The 20,205-nt window shown below is 55.7% G+C and overlaps 1 protein-coding gene across 1 annotated transcript; it reads right to left on the bottom strand.

Moving 5' to 3' along the window:
* Window positions 1-2,834: 2,834 nt before the first annotated feature.
* Window positions 2,835-4,094, bottom strand: LOC105186519 (uncharacterized). Its single transcript, XM_011146790.1, has 2 exons — window positions 3,650-4,094; window positions 2,835-2,977 (listed from the first exon to the last, which is right to left on the bottom strand). Exons 1-2 carry the CDS (start codon window positions 4,092-4,094, stop codon window positions 2,835-2,837), a joined length of 588 nt encoding a protein of 195 aa, XP_011145092.1.
* Window positions 4,095-20,205: the final 16,111 nt, after the last annotated feature.

Genomic DNA, 20,205 nt, shown 5'->3' with positions numbered 1-20,205 from the left:
TTTCCAACCTGCGTGAGAATGGTGTCGATTTGTCAGATGTTGAAGTAATTGGTGCTGATGAATCTGCAACGAACACTGGGTGGAACAATGGAGCTATTAGATACATTGAAATTTTACTCAATAAGCCTTTGCAACACATCATTTGTTTGCTCCATTTTAATGAGTTACCATTGCGCCACTTGATTGCAAAATTTGATGGCAAAACCACGGGACCTCAGTCTTATTTCGGTCCGATTGGTAAGATACTTTCGGGTTGTGAGAGCCTTCCAGTTACAAAATTATACCGTATTGAATGTTTACTTCCAGAGGTAGATTCTAATATTCTTAGCAAAGATCAAAACTATTTATATGAAATAGCTCAGGCTATAAATGCTGGTGATTGCTTCTTTGATCTTGCTTGCCGTGATTCAGGACCATTAAGCCACTGTAGGTGGTTGACAACTGCAAATAGAATATTAAGACTGTACATTACTACAAAAAAACAGTCAGCCAATCTTAAACACATCGTAATATTCATTCTTAAGGTGTATGTTCCCCTGTGGTTCCAAATCAAAATGCAGTCATCAATTCTTGATGGTCCGAAGCACGTCTTTCAGTACATCAGAAATTCGAGGTACTTGCTTCCGAATTTGAAGAAGATTGTTGATTCAACATAATGCATTCTATGCACATCCCGAGAACCTTCTCTTGTCAATGGCTATGGATGACAGAGAGGACATCAGAGAAGTAGCATTAAAAAGGATCCTAGAAGCAAAACAAAAAGAAAATAAACACAAACAAATTAGATATTTCACTGTACCTATACTTAACTTTGAAGCCACAGAATATTCTGACATCATAGACTGGTCTTCCATAAAAATTACTTGCCCCCCTCTTCTGAGAACAATATCCGAAAAGGAAGTTGAAAGGCTCGTATTATTCAAAGAATAGCCAAAATTTGACTTCCCTATCGACGAAGTCCCATTCCATACGCAGTCCGTAGAGCGATGTGTAAAGCTTATAACAGAAGCTGCCAGTAAGGTTTACGAGGTTGCTCGTAGGGATGGCTATATCAGAGCCACACTTGCCTCAAGGGCATTAATGCCTTAATTTGAGAGCAAGTCTCAATTTTCACTGTCTTAACATCTTACTTCTAATGGGTCAGCTATTGACATGTTGAATAATACTATGGAGAATGGTTTTTGCTCTCTATATTTGGTTGGTTGGTTGGGTAGGGAGTGGGTGGGACTCGAATGTAACCACTTCCACGTGGTGAGTCCTGGGTCTTCTTCGCAGCTATTCTGGTGGTCGAAAAATCGAAGAAGAGCAGAGAGCTACATAAAACGTTTAAAATGATCTTCTATTTTACTATACGATTTATTTTATTATATAATTTATTCTTTCGATGGTTGTCCAAAGTCTTCAAGCACCTATTGCTGACCTTCTTCTTCATGTTTCTCCAATATTGACAATATAACAGTCGTGTAACGACATCGTATAGCGTGTTGCCTATCCATAAGCATTTTCCGCAATTTGAGCTAATTTCCCTTCCCCCTCTCCCTGCGGGGTAGGTGAGGTGACTACGATGTTTTTTACCAATAGTTGACATCAAAACTATACTAAGTACCAGAGTTTATCCGATTAGGACCATTTTTGGATAAGATAAAAAATTCCGTAAAATTACCTAAGAGAGAGTAAAATCTTGAAACTTTGAGCATGGTGTGCGACCTGAAGATATTCACCGATTTCAAATTTTTTTTTCCTCGGGATCCTCTCGACTAGTAGCAACTTTTCCACAGTATTAAAATGCGATTGGAAAACTTTTTGAAAATTCACTCCGGTCTAATGGTCAACCTCCGGGTGTGTGCTCCAGGCTTCTTGAATACCGGGTGTTGCGTTGAAGATTGCCTGGGGGGTGGACCGCGTCCATCCCGCACGCAACCTATGCGGCATCAAAGACACGTCTTCAGGCGTGTACCAGCAAGACTGCTTTCAGGTGCGGTATCATGTGTCCGTATACACCCCCTGCGGGACCGGTCCAGGCGCAGGGTCAGGCTAAGCCCTCCATCTGCGGGAGTCTTCCAGTCCCGCGGTGGTGCATCCGGGAGGCTTCGTCACTACCACCACAATCACGCCGCCCCCCTTCGGGCCAGCCGTCCATGCGTCCGGGCTAGACAGCCGGTCGGCCGGCCTCCGGGAGGGCCGCTGAGGCATCGACTCCCAACGGTAGCATGCCTCCACAACCCAGACACCCCTCCCCAATCGGCCGGTCCCTCGTGAGGATGATACTGGGACACCGATGAGTGCATCCCCTAGTTTCCTCAGGTCAATGTCCAACCTGCGCCCAGAAAAAACCCTCCTTCGGAGAGCGGACTGACTCATCTGACACTAGCATTCTCTCTGGCACTGCAGTGCTGACGACCCCAGCCGCCAGCGTCACAGCCCCAACCCATTGAGGATGCAGCGCCACCGCCAGCCCCTATTCCGGAACCCCCTCCCCCCATACACACATTCGTACTGAATGCCCAAGTCATCCCACACCCCTGAGGAGCCCGCACCGTCCCCCGAGAGCACCCGGGTTTGTTATTGGAATTTACTCTCCGGAATAGGTTGCCGTAAGGCTAACGAGCTCACTCGCCCAGGTTTTTCCAGTGGGTGTCCTTCCCCTCGTCGGATTGTCTAGCAATCTCCCAGACTAACGAGCCCGATGCCCGGGTTTTTCCAATGGGTTTTCCATCTCCTCATTCGGCTTACTACAGACTAACGAGCCCGAATAACCCATCCCCTTCCTATAAAAGGGATGGGCCGATCGCTCTTAGTAACCACTCTCCTAAGTTCACTCTTGACTTGGAGTCCTAAGATTCCAGGCCGAGTCCATCATCTAAGATCATTGTGGCCATCAAGCTTCTGCACCACGACAAGGTGGCGACCGCCGCAGAAGAGGTGTGATGACCTTTTTTGTTAACGCAGGGGAAATCCACCATGGATACCCACGACCCTTGGGGGAGGCGGGGGTTATGTCAGACTTTTACTGACTAAATCCCCTGCGGGATGTCTACCATTCGAACTATGGTGGGGGGAGTCAGGGAAACTACTCCCGTATTCCCTCCCCGACACCCCGACCCCAAGGCTCACCGGGAGCCCCACGCCATGAATACTTCTCCCTGTCCTGCAAAGGGAGTCCAGTGCGCGGTCCCTCGGCCGGTTTCCCAACCGGGTTGGCCTTCTGGTTTCCACTTGGAGGGAGGGGACATCCACCCTCCCTCTACGCCCCTTTGCTCCTCAAAGGAGAGGAGCGAGGGAGTGGAACCCAGCCCCAACTGGGTTTCCGCTCCCCCTTCACCTGCCCTTACCGACGCCTAGGGGGAAGGCAGGTGGGTATCACGCATCCGTCACCTCTCTCCCCCCGCGCGTCCAAAGACAGGCCCGAGGCGGCCTCCGTCGAGCCGGTAGCCTATCTTTCTTCTTGGCCGGCACCCTCTCGGGCCCGCTGCCCATACCGTGGGAACGCCGCCTCCGCCGCCGCCCTCTGTAACGATTTCCGGGGCGGCGCTCCCATTCGGCGGCCTCTTTCCGCGACATTACATTGCGGCAGAAAGAGGCCGCCGCTCCCCATACCTCCTCGCTCCCGCACATGGCTCGCACCATGCGCAGGGGTGAGAGGTCTTACTCCCTGCATCCCACCGCCCGCGCTCCTGGCTCCACGCCTCAAATGCAGCCAGTGTGTGTTGCACGGTTTCGCCCCGCTCCGGGCAGTGGTGGCACTCTGTGGTGAGCTCCTTCTTTTTCCGGTGCAGATAATGCCCGAAACTACCATGTCCCGTGATCACCTGCATCAGATGATATGTGAGACCGCGCCCCCTTCTGCCTGCCATCTCTTCCAGGCAGGGGCGGACAGTCTCCGTCGTCAGTCGCCCAAACTCCCGCGGGTTGGATATCGCGTCCACCCACCGCTCGAGAGTCCGGGCGACCGCCTGAGATTTCAGAGCCGCCATGCCCCTGGCCAATATCTCATCCCCCCTCTCGCGGAGCTCCCATATCCTCCAATAGATGACACTGCGCTCATCCGCTAAGAGCTCCACGGGGGGGCAGTCGGCCAGGGTCGTCGCCGCCATGTACGACACAGAGGAGAACCCCCGAATCGCCCTCACGATCACCGCCCTTAGCGCGTGGCGCATGAGGCTTTGGCTTGGGCGGAGGCCATCAGCTGGGGCGCCCATATGGGCGCCCCGTAGGGGGCGATCGAGAGAACCACTCCAACGTACAGGCCAGCCCCCTGGATTCGCATGAGTCCAGCCAGGGCCAGACCTGCTTTTCGAAACCGGGGAGCCAGGTCCCTGAAGTGGGCCCTGAAATCCCATCGGCTATCCAGCGTCAGGCCCAGATATTTTATTTTGGGCCCAACGGGTCCCTCGTTGGGGGGGCGACTGCGACGACGCACAGAGCGTCCGCCGCCCCCCTTACGCCGCAAGGTCAGCCATTACGCCGGCCGAGCCATACGGTGGCCGGCCTCAAGCCCAGCCTCACGACACACCGCACAGTCAGGTGCATTAACGCACGACCACACGGTGTGCCCGCCTCGGCCACACCGGAAGCACAGGCAGCCGCGATCTACGGCAGTGATCTACGTGCAATTCGACCTGGTGTGGCCAGGGCCCCAGCATCTAAAGCACTAGGCCGGTCTGGCCGCCAACAAAGTAACGCCGACGATCGACCAGCCCAGTGCAAAACTCCCTTCTCTGGCCGTCTTCACCGCAGCCGCCAAGGGGAGGCGAGCCCGTCCGACTCCTCGTCCCCTTGCTCCCCAACGGAGGGGGCCGAGCTGAACGGCCCCGGTAGCGCAACCCGTGCTTCGTACCAGAGCCGCTCGCAGATCCTCGGGGAAGGCCTCGTTAAAGCTAACGAGACGAACCTCGCCATTCTGCATTGGGCGAACTATTGTCGCTTCAGGCAGGATCACCCGAAGCCTGTCAGCAAGCCTATCGGCTTTTATCCCCTCGGGGCCAAGATCCCGGGCTCGGACAATTAGCACCATCCGCGCTCCGGCCAACGTCCTCGCCGGGATATCAAAGTACCCAAGGGGAACCTCCTCTGCCCGCTTGAGAGCCTCCGTGTAGGAAGCTCCCTGCTGCAGTCGCACAGTGACCGCAGCTGTCTCCGGTAGCCGCGGCCATCTTCGTACTTGTGTGGAGAAGGGCGATTTTGTGGGCAACGCTCCACCCCTGCCCCTCCCTCTCCTTTCCATACCCATTCCGCTTATAGCGGGGTGGGATGGTCTGGGGGAAGGCTGAGACTCCCCCCCACTTCCCCCTTCGCTTCCCATCCCGAAGTTGTGGAGGACGTCTAGCTGCAATAGCTACTGGTACCTCTCCAACTTCATCATCTTTTACTTTCCTCTTCCTTTTTCTGTGGTCCACGGTCGTCCAAACTCTTCCCTCTCGAGAGGCGAACGGGACCGCATTTACCCTTCCCATTGTCTGAGATGAGGGCCCTTCCGTCTGCGTGGAAGCAGCTACAATCGCTGCCCGACCCAGCTCCCAGACCTCCCACTCAGACATACCCCATTCCTCGTCGGTCTGGGCATAGACCGACTTCCTACCTGGATCTTCACCCCTCTCCGTTTGGGTGTGGGAGTGCTCCTTAACTGCCCTCACACCCACTCCCACAGTCCTCTGTGCTGGTTTCCGTCGACACGACCTCAGCTCCTTCCTGCTGCTAGCCAGTTGGCCCTAGAGGAGCCGAAGCTCCTCTCTCAGAGCCGACTCAAGAGCCTCCTGCCCTTCGCTTTTTAGTGTTCTCGAATTCTCTACGTCTTAAGTTCAGTTCCTCGGCCATACCCTTCCTGATGTCTTCACTGAACTTGAGTTCCTTCTGCTTTTGCATACAACTCCTATACCATCCTCTCGCATCCTTAGCCAATTCCCATACATAATCCTGTATGTCGTCAAGGGTATTATTGACGACTATCTTCTCCTCTTCATTCCATTCTCCAGTTCCCGTGACCAGCTTAAGGAGGTCTTTCAGCTTTTGCAAGCTTTCCATCTCCCATTTTTTAACAGATTCCCTGGAGTACCTTCTTCCTTCTGAGATTTCCTCCTCCCCTGCTGTCCATGAGGTTCCCTTCGTCTCCGTAGAGACCCCAGAAGCCTCCGACAGCAATCCTATATCCTCCTCCTTCGCCTTACTCCTCTTCTTCTTAGTTCCTTGAGAATTTCCATTGCCAGCCATTGAGTTTTTCAACCCTCCACTGCTAACGGCTCGACCTACCGGGCATGCCCACACCAGCAGAGATATGACCTACCGGTGTCCCCGAGTTCCCCCGGGGACTCGGTCTATTCCACAGGTCGAGGGAGAGGCATCCTCGACACGGGAATCCAGCCCCCTACTCCCGCCCCACCCCCCATTACTGGGAGATGGACCGGTTTCAGGGGCCCCGGCCTCCGACCTCCGGGGTACCGTCAGCAGCGCCGCCACGCGGAGGCCCCCGTGGAAGGAGTTAGGTCACCGGTATCGCAACCCACCGGAACCGCTCCCTCACGGCAGCCAGCCTGATCACATCGCCCAGGGGATGGGTTTAGGGATGATGTTATCCCTATCCCCCGTGCTCACCCCGGGGGGCTCCGGTCCCGACCACGGAATACGTCCAAGCGGCCCTGGGCCCCCACCACCCCGTGTATCGTCGAGGGTCCCAAACCTCCACAGTGTGCAGATCCGAGCATGGCCTGTCCCTTCAGGCTGCCGGAGCATCGGCGTGCAATGCCCTCAGGGACGGAAAACTCCCGCACACGAGGATAAGGTCCTGCCCCTCCGACTGTCGGAGCACCGGCGTGGCACCGGCCAAAAACGTGGTCGAGCCTGACCATTACTGGTCAGGCCGTCATAACTTCCCTGGGCACTCTTAGTCCAGTCGCTCAGTACAGACCACTCCGGCATGGTAGAACCTGCCAGGGGCAGAAGCCCCCGTCAGCACAACTCTGTACATCATTGAGACCTTCAAGCACCCCCCACCACGACAAGGTGGCGCGGGGTGACGGGGGGGCAGTGTGATGTATCCTTTTTTTGTGACCCAGGTGGTGTCCTAATGGATACCCCTGGCCTCTGGGGGCATCTATTTGGGTGAATGCAGCTACTCTTGCTGCCTCCTCCACCTCCCAGATCCTCCAATCCGATCTTCCCTATTCTTCATCAGCTTGAACTAAGGCCACTTTAAGCGACCTCAGTTCACCAACCTTCTCCTCTTCTTTACTCTTCTCCTCAGTTTCTACTGAGACATCTTTCCTTGCATGCCATCTGCATGCCCCTAATGACATTATAGCCACATCCCTCATTAGTGGCCTCCACAAGAATTGTGTCCACATATCCCTCTTATTTGGTGTCTCTTTGGCCTTTACCAATTCCTTCCGACATGGCTCCAGCTGACTCCGGAGAAGCCTATGCTCCTCCTTTAGAACTTTCAAGTTATCTTCTCCTTTCTCGATCTTTTTTCGAAGGGCCTTTTCTTCTGGGGCCTTCGTCTCCATCCTTTCAATTATCATTTCCCTACGCTCATTACTGAGCCCTAATTTCCTCCTCAAGTCAGCCCTTTCCCCGTGAAGTGCCCTAGCACTATTCCACAGCAGTTTGATGTACACGCGGAACGACCCCATTTCTTCCTTCTAATGGTACTCCTCTTCGAGGTCATTTATCATGCCTTCCAAACACCTATCCTACTCCTCCATACGAAAAACGGAATATGGTGCACCCTCCATAATTGTATTATCCTCGTCAGGATGCTCCTGTGACATGATCACAGTGCTCGCTGTGGTCTCCTGCGAGACTCCAGACGCTTCCGACGAATCTTCATCTTCCTTCCTATCCCTCCTCCTCTTCTTCCCTGTAAATTTAATGTTGTCAGCCATTGGGTTAAACCCTCCACTGCTGACGGCTCGACCGAGCGGGCATGTCCGCACCGGCAGAAACATGACCTACCGGTATCCCGAAGATCCCCTGGGGAGTCGGTCTATTCCGCAGGCCCAGGGAGAGGCATCCTGGGCACGGGGATCCAGCCCCGTACTCACGCCCAACCCCCCATTGCTGGGAGGTGGACCGGTTTCAGGAGCCCTCAGCCTCCGACCTCTGGGGCACCAGCAGCGCCGCCACGCGGAGGCCCCCATGGAAGGAGTTAGGTCATCGGTGTCGCAACCCACCGGGACCGCTGCAGTCAACAAAACCTCGCCGCCCAGGGGATGAATTTAGGGATAATGCGATCCCCATCCCCCAGGCTCACCTCGGGGAGCCCCAGCCCCGACCTCCGAATACGTCCGAGCGGCCCGGAGCCTCCCCCCACACCACTACGGGTACCGTGATGGGAGGACCACCAAACCCTCACGGTGTGCAGACCCGAGTGTGGCCGTACCTTCAGGCTGCTGGAGCACCGGCATGCAATGCCCTTAGAGACGGAAACTCCCACGACGAGGGTAAGGTCCTGCCCTCCCCCGTGGACGCCACCTTGTCGTGATGGGGGAGCTTGCGGGTCCCAGTGATGTACAGAGCTGTACCGGCGGGGGTTTCGGCCCCTGGCAGGTTCTACCATGCCGGAGTGGTCTATACAGAGGGACCTTGCAGCTGGCGCCGACTGCAATGATTAGAGTCCAGTCACAACCTTACTAAAAGCGTCCGCTCGTGGACGGGCTGCGTCCAGGAGATAACCAGGGACTGGAGGGTCGTACTTGTACGACCCGAAGGTCTCTACAGCGCGGGTAGAGTGGGCTCGTTAGTTTTGTATAGACAGCCGGTCTAGGAGGAGGAAAACCCCGAATTCAAACCCGAGTGGGTCGGGCTCGTAATAATCCGACACCCGGATGGATCACACTATGTCGATTAATGCAAACGACTTCTCGGGTCTCGGTACCAAGAACCGGCGTGTTGGCGAGGTTATTGTCCCAGGCCTTTCACGTCATTGAGTGATGGGCTAGCCCTGAAGTGCACCGCGGGCTCCAAGGTGGCAATGGTTACTGCGGAGCGTCTTGGCGGGGACGCAGTCTCGATCCTCGCTGAGTCTTCAATAGACAACGGGCCAGTTTACCAGGGGGAAGAACCCCCTTATCGGAGCAGAAGTGGGAGGTCATCCTCCATTTCTTTTGCTCCTTCTGATCAGGAGGACCCAAATTGTACTGGGGACTCCTCTTACTCGACCATGCGTAGAGGTCGAAAGGACCGCTCCTGCCGGGGAGCTGGTTGGACGAGCCTACGCGGTGGAAAGAAGAGTAGGCGGCCGTCCAACGAGGGACAAACCCTGGCTAACATCCGCTGGAAAGGCAGTCTCCGCCGAGGGACATGCCGTGTGAGCCCTCGGGACGAAGAGGGGCGGCCACGCAACGAGGGAGTCGAACCCCCGTCTAAGGACGGGAAGCACCCTCTCACCGGGAGGGAGGTGTGGTGAGCTCCCGGGCTGAGGAGGAGCGGCCACCTACCGAGGGGCCGAATGAGGCCCGAGGAACGGGATCAAAGATCCCCACTAAGACGAAGGGGATAAATAAGCCAGGCCCCCTTTCTAGCAAAAAAGGGGGAACAGGTGCGAAGGGGGGCAACGCGAACGCGAACGCAGTAAGGACGAGGACCACTGGGAAACCGGTGGTCCCCTCAGATGTCATGCTCTCTCAGGGGTCGAAGGTCCAAGTAGAGAGAGACCCGAAGAGTGGGAGGTTTGTTTCCAGGACCACCACCAGCAAGACGATCACCACCATCACTAATGTCACTAGCAGGGCCGGCATTGGCAAATCGTCGCCGCTGCGAACACGGTGGCCCTAGGAAGGAGGAGGAGGGAGCAGACGAGCGGAAGCTCAGTTGTTTCTGTAGAGGCACAACCGGAGCCCGCCCTCACGCCGGCATTGCTCTCGAAAAGAGACCCAAGGGGAAGGCCATAGACGACCTACAAAGGAGTAGGCCTCAGGGAGAGGAGAGAGGCAGAGGCCGTAAGGAAGAGAGAGGTGGCGAACAACGGTCTCGAGAGGGAGATGGAGGACCTCCTTGGCAGAGGCATCTTTCTCACTTTGAAGGACATACGTCCGGCCGAGAAGGTCCTCAAAGATCCCTCCTCGAGGGCGTTACTGAGGGAGGCTGGGTCGGCAGAACTGGCCTCGGAAGTGGACCGTGCACTGGGTGCGATTCGGCTGGTGGCACGAAGATCCAAGACCCTCAAGGGGACCTTCGTGTCACTGCTGAACCGCGCAGTGAACACCTCCGAAGCGGTTATGTCGACCCTCATAGCGAGGACCGCGGCACAAGATGGCAACCAGGACGTCATCCCTGAACTCAGGAGGAGTTAGACGAGATACGGGAGGACCTGAAAACCCTCAGGGAGGAGAACCGCGGATTGATGGAGGAGGCGAGTGCCAGAGAAACTTTCTTTGGCACAGCGCCAACATCACAGACCCCGACCAAGATTTACGCAGAGGTATCGGGAGGCAGTGGCACCTCGGCGACAGAAGCGCCGAGACCAGGGCCGTCAAATGTCAAGAGGAGGAAAACGATGAAGAGGAAGGGGATAGTGAAGAACCCCTCCAGCTCCTCGAAGGAGGAAGTGAGGAGGGAACATCTTGGTGAAGTCCCGTCGTATAACGACACGTTACCGGAGGATGCTCCCCCTCCAGCTCTGCGACCCTCGATACAAGGGGTCCGTAAGGAACTGGACGACAACCTGGCAGGACTGAACCTAAGTCCTGAAGGGGATTTGGCGTATAGATACTGTACACGGGGGATTGAACACTTCCTGGAGCTGAGAGAGAAAGAAAAGGACAGGGGATCCAGGATGCCTCCTCTGGAACGGATACTACCGTTCCCTGGTCCTTCCCGAACTCAGACTCATCCGGCGGGGGAGACCTTGGCCAACCTGGCAGGAGATGGGAGCAACGGGACCAGGAGGAAAGGGGCAGTAGGCGTTGAAGGAGCAGCGCATGACTGCCATGAAGAGGAGAGACCAGTGGTTAAGGAAGAGGGCAAGGGAGATGCAGAACCAGCAGCGGTTGCGGCAGGAAGCCCAACGAGTGGCAGTGGTCCCAACACCAGCCTAGGAGGGAGCCAGGGTGGCCTCCTCCCAGATTGCTGGCAAGCTGTCTCCCTCTAAGGTGACGAAGATAAGGCACCAGTGCAGGACCGGAAGGATCCGACGGCAGGCCATAGTATAGTCGCCAAGGGAAAAGGGAAGGGCTCGACATCAGGCCCGAAAGGACCCAAGCCGGGTCTTACCCAGAGAGTCACTAAGGTAACCCCTAACACCCCACAACCATCAACTGGACGGAGACATGGTCAAAGGTGGTAGAGAGGAAGAAGAGGAAGAGAATGAAAAAGGAGGAGGAGGGGAAGAAGAATGGCCCGGCTCCCCCTCAACAGTCCTCCGACCCGAGGAAGAAAGGAGCAGCGGTGGTGGCGAAGCCGAGGCCGCCCTGCATCGCAGATCGGCAGCCTTCACCATTACGTGCCCCAAGTGGTCCTATAAGGACTTTATGGTTGAGGCCAGGCGCCGGATCAAGCCCGAAGATCTGGGCATACCAGGTGTCTTTAAGGTACGTACAGCCCGCACCAAGGCCCTATTAATCGAGGTGCCCGGCCTCAACACGGAGACTTCCGCTAATCGGCTGGCGGACGAGCTCCTAAAGCTGGCGGCGGAAAAAGGCCCCGGTTATCGCGTCCAGAGACCGGAGAAGTCTGCAGCGATACGACTTACCGGACTGGACGTGACGGCCCGGGGCTGACGAGGTGATGGCCGCCGTGGCCCTCGCTGGGAGTTGCACACCCGCGGATATCTTCGTGGGTAAGTTTAATCTATCCCAGGGGGGACGGTTACTACGGTGGTGCGGTGCTCGCTGGCGGCGGCCGCTAAAGTCGCTGCGGCGGGGCGGGTCCAGGTGGGTTGGACCCGCGCCGGGGTAGTGTCGCTGGCCGCTCGCACAATACTGTGCTACAGGTGCTTGGAACCTGGGCACGTGCGCGAGCGGTGCAAGAGCGCCATCGACCGCAGCGATCAATATTATCGCTGCGCTAACCCCGGCCACCGCGCCGCGCTGTGCGGTACGGCAGCGGCACACTGCACTCTGTGCGCGGAAGCAGGCAGGAAAGCCGACCACAGGTCGGCGGACCTGCCTGCAGACCTTTTCCGGGACGAAGGGGAAGAAGGGTAAAGGCGAGGAAGCGGGTAGGACCCGGCACTGAGGCAAAGAAGAGGAACGTCCTTCCTCCTCCACATCCTGTGAAGGATAAGGGGGAGGCCAGGCTGGCCTCTCTGCCAACGAAGGTGGTTGAGGAAAGGAGGGAGGCCACCTCGGCCTCCCTCCGGCGAGGGATGGGGGACCGACGAAGATGGAGGGGGTGGTAGAGACCCCTGGCCCGGACCCCACCCTGGAGATGGAGATCATGGAGGATGGAAAGCCCCAAAAGGAGAAAAGGAAGAGGGAAGCCATGGAGGCCATCATCCCCATGACGGAACCGGAGGAGGAGATGACAGCAGCGGAGGAGAAGGAGGCGGCGCCATCCCCCCAGATGGCAGCGATAGAAAAGGTGAGGAGGGTGGAGGCAACAGCCACATCCCCAACAACTGTAGTCGAGGGGGAGTCGCAGGACGCGCCATCCCCGACTTCCCTAATTGAGGGCCCCTCCTCATACTCCCGAGAGGAGGGTACCGACCAGGTAGGGACCTCCCATGCAGCCTCCGTGGAAACACCCAAGGAGGAAGCCACCACGGCCGGTGTTCCTCCCGGGGAGACTGAGGCGGCGTCACCGTCGCCTGATGCCTCCCAGGAGGGACTGGAGGTAGAACGCCCGGAGGAGGCGTGAAAGGCTTCGCCTTCACGCTACTCCGGTTCTCTCAGGTCAACCTCGGTCACGGCGCCCGGGCCCAAGGCCTGTGGGTATATAGGAGAGTTGGGCCTCGAGCTGGGAGTAGCCACGAAGCCGTTGTGGATGCCGATCATTAACTCTATCTGGTCGGGCAGCCGCGACGGTTCTATGGCCGTGGTGGCCAATCCCGAAGCGGGATCCCCCCTGCAAGGGGGGTCAGGAAGAGGGGGGTCTCGTACATGGCAGTTGACTGCGGACCCGTAACTGTGGTGGGGGTCTATCTCCCCCACCGCAGAAATAGTGTCGGCCTCGGTGACCTTGACAACATCGTGGGGATCCTCGACCGGGTCGGAGACGTGGTGCGACAGACACCCCCGACCCGTGGTCGTTGCCGGGGACTTTAACGCCCACTCCATAGAGTGGCGTTGCAGTCCCCGGCAGGAGGATCCCCGGGGCAAGGCCGTGGTCGATTGGGCGGCGGGACTCGCCCTGCTGCTCATGAACAGGGGTTCGACCAGCACCTGTGTGCGGCCGAAGGGGGAGTCGGTCATAGACTTGACATAGGCCTCTCCTTCGGCCGCCTGGAACTTCCGGGAGTGGGTGGCGGAGGTGGAGAGAGGAACGTTGTCGGGTCACAGATATATAACGTAGTCTCTCAGCCTCCCCACCCCTCAGCGGGTGCTGGACCGCCGCCCGAGGGAGGGGCACTTTCCCCTCCCCAAAAGATGGGCCCTCGGTCGACTGAACGCGGATATGTTCCAGGCGGCCATCCTTGTGCCGACCTGGCATCTTGATCAGAGGCCAGGTGAGTGAGATTCCAGCCCCCCCATTGGAGGGGACCAAGAAGATAGTGGGCATCGTGGTGTCGGCTTGCGACGCCGCGATGCCCTGGTCCCACCCCCGTCAACACCGAGCCGCATATTGTTGGAACGAGGCCATTGCCGAACTCCGTCAGGCCTGTATCCAAGCTAAGCGGGAGTATTCCCAGGCCAGGGAGCACGACGGGGATGCTGCAAGGGCGAAAGAAGGCTACCTCGGAGCGAGGAAGACTCTCAAACCCGCCATAGCAGAGGCTAAGACGAGAGCCTGGGGACAACTGGTTAGCTCCCTGGATAACGACTCGTAGGAGCGCCCATATAAACGGACTATGGGGAAGATCCATCCATGGGCGCCCCCCTTCCGAGGCGGGACACCCTCTTTCCGAGGGTGGAAAGAGGATCCCCTAGATCCCCGTTCCTGAAATTCAGGACGGGGACTGGAATGAGGATTTGGGAGTCACACCGGAGGAGTTCACCAAGGCTAGGAGGAAGCTTGGAGCCAAGGGCAAAGCCCCTGGCCCTGACGACATTCCTGGCCGAGCCTGGGCTTTCGCCCTCTGCGAAGGAAATCTATCCGCAACCATGCAGGATGTTCTTAACGGATGCCTGAAGGAGAGGGTTTTCCCCCAGGAGTGGAGGAGGGCCAAGTTGGTCCTCCTTCCGAACGAGAGCAAGACACCCGGCGGACCGCCGGCCTATAGACCGATCTGCCTGCTGGACGAGGCAGGCAAGATGCTGGAACGCATCATTGCCGACCACCTCGTCCAGCACCTGTCCTCGGAGGGCCGGACCTCCACGACATTACGGGTTCAGGCCTGGTCGCTCGACGCTGAATGCGATCCAACATGTCCGGAACCTGAGCCGTACGGTCGTGGAGGAGGGGGGCAGGATGTTGCTCGCGGTATCATTGAACATGACGAATGCGTTCAGCACCCTGCCCTGGCCGGAGATTGGACGGGCCCTCGAGTATCACAGGGTGCCCGTCTATCTCCGGCACAACCTGTCGGCCTACTTCAGGGCAGGGACCTCGTCTATTCGGGTAGAGGCGTGGTCCAAGGCCGGCGCACCATGGAGCGCGGTGTTCCGCAGGGGACGGTACTCGGCCTTCTGCTATGGAACATCGCATTCGACCGGGTGTTGCGCTCTCCACTCCCCCACGGCTGCCACGCAGTCTGCTACGCAGACGATACGCTGGTATTAGCCGGGAGGAGGACTGGGGGAAGGCCCGCCTCCGCGCGGAAACGGCGCTGGCATCGGTGGTGAACACCATCAGCGACTTGGGGCTCAAGGTGGCTTCCCAAAAGACCCAGGCTATGTACTTTCATAGCAAGGGTCGGGGGGCGCCGTGCATCCGGGTTCTGGTGAGTGGTGTCCGTATCCGCGTCGGGCCCACGATGAAATATCTGGGCCTGACGCTGGACGGCCTATGGAGATTTGGCCACACTTCAGACAGCTGGCCCCCCGAGTTCGCAAAGTAGGCCAAGCTCTGGCCGGCCTTATGCGGACCCAGGGGGGGCCCATGTTGGCGAGCTCACCGCCTGTACGTTGGTGTCGTGCTCTCGATCGCCCTCTACGGGGCGCCCATTTGGGCACCTCGATTATTAGCCACCGGCCGCAACAGGAACCTGTTGCGCCAGGCCACGCGGCCGGTGGTGCTAAGGGTGGTTCGGGGGTACAGCACCGTCTCGTACATGGCGACGACCACCCTGGCCGGCTCCCCTCCCGTGGAGCTCCTAAACGAGGAAAGACATCTCCTATATTGGAGGGTGAAGGAGCTTCGCGGGCGTGGTGAGCTAACGATCAGTGGCTTGGCGGCCCTGAAAACCCAGGCCGGAGTCCGGGTCTTGGACCGGTGGTCGGCCGAGTTGGCTGATCCCCGGATACCTGGGCTCGAAACGGCAAAGACCGTCCGTTCCTGTCTGTCAGAAATGGTGGACAGGGGGGATGCGGACTGTCCTTCCACCTGGTGCAGGTTCTGACCGGACATGACTGTTTCGGAAAGTACCTGCACTGGATAAGGAAGGAACCTATCATCGAGTGCCACCACTGCCCGGAGCGATTGGACACGGCGCACCATACGCTGGCTTCATGCACCGCATGGAGTCAGTAGCTCGGTGTCCTGGCCCGGATGGTGGGGTGTAGGGTGGAGGCACTCTCGCTCCCGCGCATAGTGCGAGCCATGTGCGGGAGCGAGGAGGCATGGGGGCGGCGGCCTCCTTCTGTAGGGATGTAATGTCCCGGAAAGAGGCCACCGAATGGGAGCGTCGCCCTGGTCGCCGTCATAGACCGCGACGGAGGGGTCGACGCTCACCGGGAATAGGGAGCGGGCCCGAGGTGGCGCCGGCCGAGTAGGAGCGGCCACCGGTTCACCGGAGGCCGCCCCTCGGCCGCCTCAGGCCCGCCTTCGGACGCGCGGGGGAGGGACGACGGGAGGTGCGTGAGCCTCCCCGCCACCCCTGCGCGTCGGTAGAGGTAGAACAGGGGGAGTGAAGGCCTGTTTGGGGACGGGCCTCACTCCCCTGCCCCCTCGGCTAGCAGTCGAGGGGGAACGTGAAGAGAGGATGGATGTTTCCCTCTCTCCAATATGAAACCGGAAGGCCAACCCGGTCGGGATACCGCGCCTACTGATTCCCTTGGGAGAAGGAAGGGCGCGGTAATCGACCTCCCCCCCGGAGTAGGATACTTCGAACGGGAGGGGGCGGGGAGAGAGGATAGGCATGTCCCCTCTCTCCCGTAAATGAAACTGTAAGGTCAATCTGATCGGCGTAGCCAATCAGATTGGCCTTACGGGGCGCCGCGCCCGGACCTTGTCCTTAGGGAGAAGGGGGCGCGGCACGTAGGCGTGGGGCTCAACAAATGAGCCCTGGGGCCAGGGTGTCGGGGAGGGAATGCTGGCGTAGTTCTTCTGACTCCCCCCATCTCGGTCCGATTGATAGACATCCCGCAGAGGTTTTAGTGCGTAGGAGTCTCACATAACCCTCTGCCCCTCCCAGGGTGCGGAGGGTACCCATGATGGGTTTCCTCTGCGTTAACAAAAAAAAGGTTTTAGCCGGTAGGAGTCCGGCATAACCCCTCACCCTTCCCCGAGGGTGGGAGGTTTCCATGATGGATTTCCTCCTCGAAAAAAAATGGTAGGACCTGCCAGGGGCCGAAGCCCCTGCCGGCACAGCTCTATACATCATCGGGACCTTCAAACTCCCCCATCACGTTAAGGTGGCACCCGCGGGGGAGAAAAAAAGGAACTCTCTTGTGGTCCCCTTCCCCACCCAATGATCAGTAACCTGGCATAACCAACGGCCATCCCTTCCGAGTGGGCCCCGATGCACGACGGCCTTCGCTTGACAGATCAGGTCGCCCGCTCCCCGCAGGTTCCCCGTTGCCAACTATCTCCAGCCACTGAACACCCAGTGGGAGAGTACTCCCACTCAGATGGACTACCCCCGGGTGTGTGCTTCAGGCTTCCTGAACACCGGGTGTTGTGTTGAAGATTGCCTGGGGGGTGGAGTGCGTCCATCCCGCACGCAACCCATGCGCCGTCAAATACACGCCAGCAGGCGCATACCACCAACACTGATTTCAGGTGCGGTATCGTGTATTCGTATACACCCGCTGCGGGACCGGTCGAGGCGTAGAGTCAGGCTAAGCCCTCCATCTGCGGGAGTCTTCCAGTCCCGCGGTGGCGCATCCGGGAGGCCTCGTCACCGCCGCCGCAGCCACGTTGCCTGCCCCCGTGCTAGCCGTCCTGGCGTCCGGGCCAGACTGCCGGTCGGCCGGCCTCCGGACAGGCCGCTGAGGCATCGACTCCCCACGATAGCATGCCTCCACAACCAATACACCCGTCACCAGCTAGCCGGTCCCGTGAGGATGATACTGGGATACCGATGAGTGCATCCTCCAAGTTTCCTCAAGGAATGCTCGGCACCCAGAAAAAACCCTACTTCGGCGAGCGGACTGATTCATCTGGCACTAGCATTCTCTCCGGCACTGCGGCGCTGACGGCCTCAGCCGCCATCATCACAGCCCCAGCCCATTGAGGATGCCGCGCCATCGCCAGCCCCTCGGTGAAGAACCGAGGGGGACCCTACCGCACCTGCCCCCCGGGGAGCAGGTCTTCCCTCCCCAGGGCTCCCTTCGTCTCTGACCCATGCTGCCGGAGACGGGAGTCACACCCTGGGGAGGGGCAGTCCCTCCTGACGCAGGTGGGGGTGTTCCCTGAAAGGGGCGGCCCACCCACCCCCCGCTCCTACCTGGCGGATGATTTCCAGTTGCGGGGCCGCCAGTGGCCACTACCCCACCGGCAGAGCTTATCGGCCTGGGATGAGAGAGTGTGCGGAGAGCTCTCCGCTCTTATCCCCCCACTCCTCCCATCCCGCCACCGCCAGGGCTGCGTTCGAAAATCCAACTCTCTGGGTACAGTTGAGGTTACACTAGCAACCCAACTCGAGTAACACCGAGTTAAACGACTTTTCGAACGCATAAAGTAAAGCAGGGGGTACAAACTCCTCGTATTTTAGTGGTGACGGAAGTGATTAGTTCGCTTATTCTTTCGGTACGTGGGCCGAGGGCAGCACAGTCAGTTCCACACTACCGCTCGTCGGATGCCATATTGGACACTAAAGCCAGCGGCACACGGTGCTTGATTTCGTGCTGGATTGCTTGCTGGATGAAAATACTGCATTCTGATTGGTGCATTTCCATCTATCTTCGGAAATGTTCCAATCAGAACGCAATATTTTCATCCAGCAAGCAATCCAGCACGAAAACAAGCACCGTGTGCCGCTGGCTTTACTGTTTACCAGTTTTCTGGAGTAGTAGGAATTTTGTGCATTTTGTGCGATAGCAAGTGATAGCAAGTGATCATTAATTTAGTGAGAGGTATTTATTTTCAGGTTATTTGCAGGTTATTTACAGGATATTTACAGGTTATTTTCAGGTTATTTACAGGTTATTTACAGGAAGAAGAGCTAAGTAAGGAGAGAGAGCGTGTGGAGATAAAATATTTATATTTCTGTAAGTAAATATTTATATGTAAATATGTAAATCGGTTTAAATTATTTCACGTTGTTCGTTGATCTTTCCTAAGATCTCAAATAGCATAAATGTTTTAAATACATCTGACTTATATTAAAAGACATATTAGAAGCAAGACGTCTCTCTTTTATACGCTTTTAGACGTATCTTATTGTAGATCGATGTTAAGAGTGAGTGTATGAATGCTTATGTGCAGTGATGCACATATATGATGCAGGTTGTTAGTGCATCAAATTTTTTTAACCACACCAGGTATATGGCAGAAAAGTACCTGACAGTCCGCAGTCTGCAAGTGGGACGGAAAAAATTTGATGCATAAAATTCATTGTAATTATTTTTCATTGAACTGTAAATAATTTCATTAAACTACATATATATATATACCATTGTAACTAAAAAAATATATATGTATAATATGTTTATAAAACGGAAATTATATACTGCTTATTTCAATAAAATTTGCGAACCCTATTATACACACATACACACATCACAAAAAAATATATATATATTGAGTTGAATAATAATTAATTTCTTTGTTTTCAGGTACAATGGAATAATTGTATGTTTATGTCATTATAATTTCATGAAATAATGTATGTGATATATTGAACTATTGGATTCCTCACAAAGTGCTTGCGTTCATTAACATCATTGATTCATGTTAATTCTTTGTATAAAATTAAGTTTTGAAAATCACTGAAAAAACTGCAATGACTTTTTGAACAACCCAATATCATCTACCATCTCTCGCATAAATTGCTTCATGAAATTATAACAACATACAAGTATTGTTTAATTTTACCAAAAAAATACAAAATTACTTCCCAGATAGCACCAAATTTTCAGAGAATGTTCTTAGAACGTTCTTAGGATGTATGAATGTCCTTAGAACGTTCTTAAAACATCTTTTTAAGATTTGTGCTATATGGGTTATTACATGCTTAATATATATATATATATATATATACTCAAACGCAAAAAACCCGGTACACTAAAAATTTGGGAAAAAATTACAAAATTTCAAATGATCATAACTTGGTAAATAATGAAGATACAAATATGCGCAGAAATGCAAAATGAAGCTTGAAGCGTCCTCTTTAAGAATATCTGAATGGCAATTATGCTCGGCCATTTTTTTCAAAATGGCGGATGATAAAGTGAGAGGATGCAAAATTGATAATCAAAGGTCTGTGTTTGCGATGGTGCATGGTGTGCATCAGATATCGCAGCGTAATGGGACCAAATGCACATGAAAGTATAGAGTGTTATCTTTAAAATGCTACTTTACCAAGCTCGATGTGATCATTTTTCACTGAGTTGTTCCAAATTTTGCTAAAAATGCGGTTTTCTTGTTAAATTTGCATAATTCAGTGAATAAGTATCACATCAAGCTCTATAACGAAGTATTTTAAGGAAAACATTCTATACTCTTAGGTACTTTTCGTCCCATTGAGCTGCGACACTTACTTTGCTCCATGCGCCGTCGCACGCTCGAACCTTTTTTTAGCAACTTTTCATGTTCTCCTTTTTATCACCCGCCATTTTGAAAAAATATCGTTGC

This window comes from Harpegnathos saltator, unplaced genomic scaffold, assembly GCF_003227715.2.
Source record: "Harpegnathos saltator strain DR-91 unplaced genomic scaffold, Hsal_v8.6 scaffold834, whole genome shotgun sequence".
NCBI lineage: Eukaryota > Metazoa > Arthropoda > Insecta > Hymenoptera > Formicidae > Harpegnathos > Harpegnathos saltator.
The sequence above is the reverse complement of the archived record's forward strand: the minus strand, read 5'-3'. Positions and strand labels throughout refer to the sequence as shown.

What these genes read in the sequence shown, in the direction of transcription:
- LOC105186519 (XM_011146790.1), bottom strand. Translation starts at nt 4,094, where the DNA reads ATGGCGGCGACGACCCTGGCCGACTGCCCCCCCGTGGAGCTCTTAGCG. An exon ending in CGGGCGGTGGGATGCAGGGA is followed by an intron (nt 2,978 to 3,649) that starts GTAAGACCTCTC and finishes GCCTCCCCCAAG; the next exon opens with GGTCGTGGGTATCCATGGTG.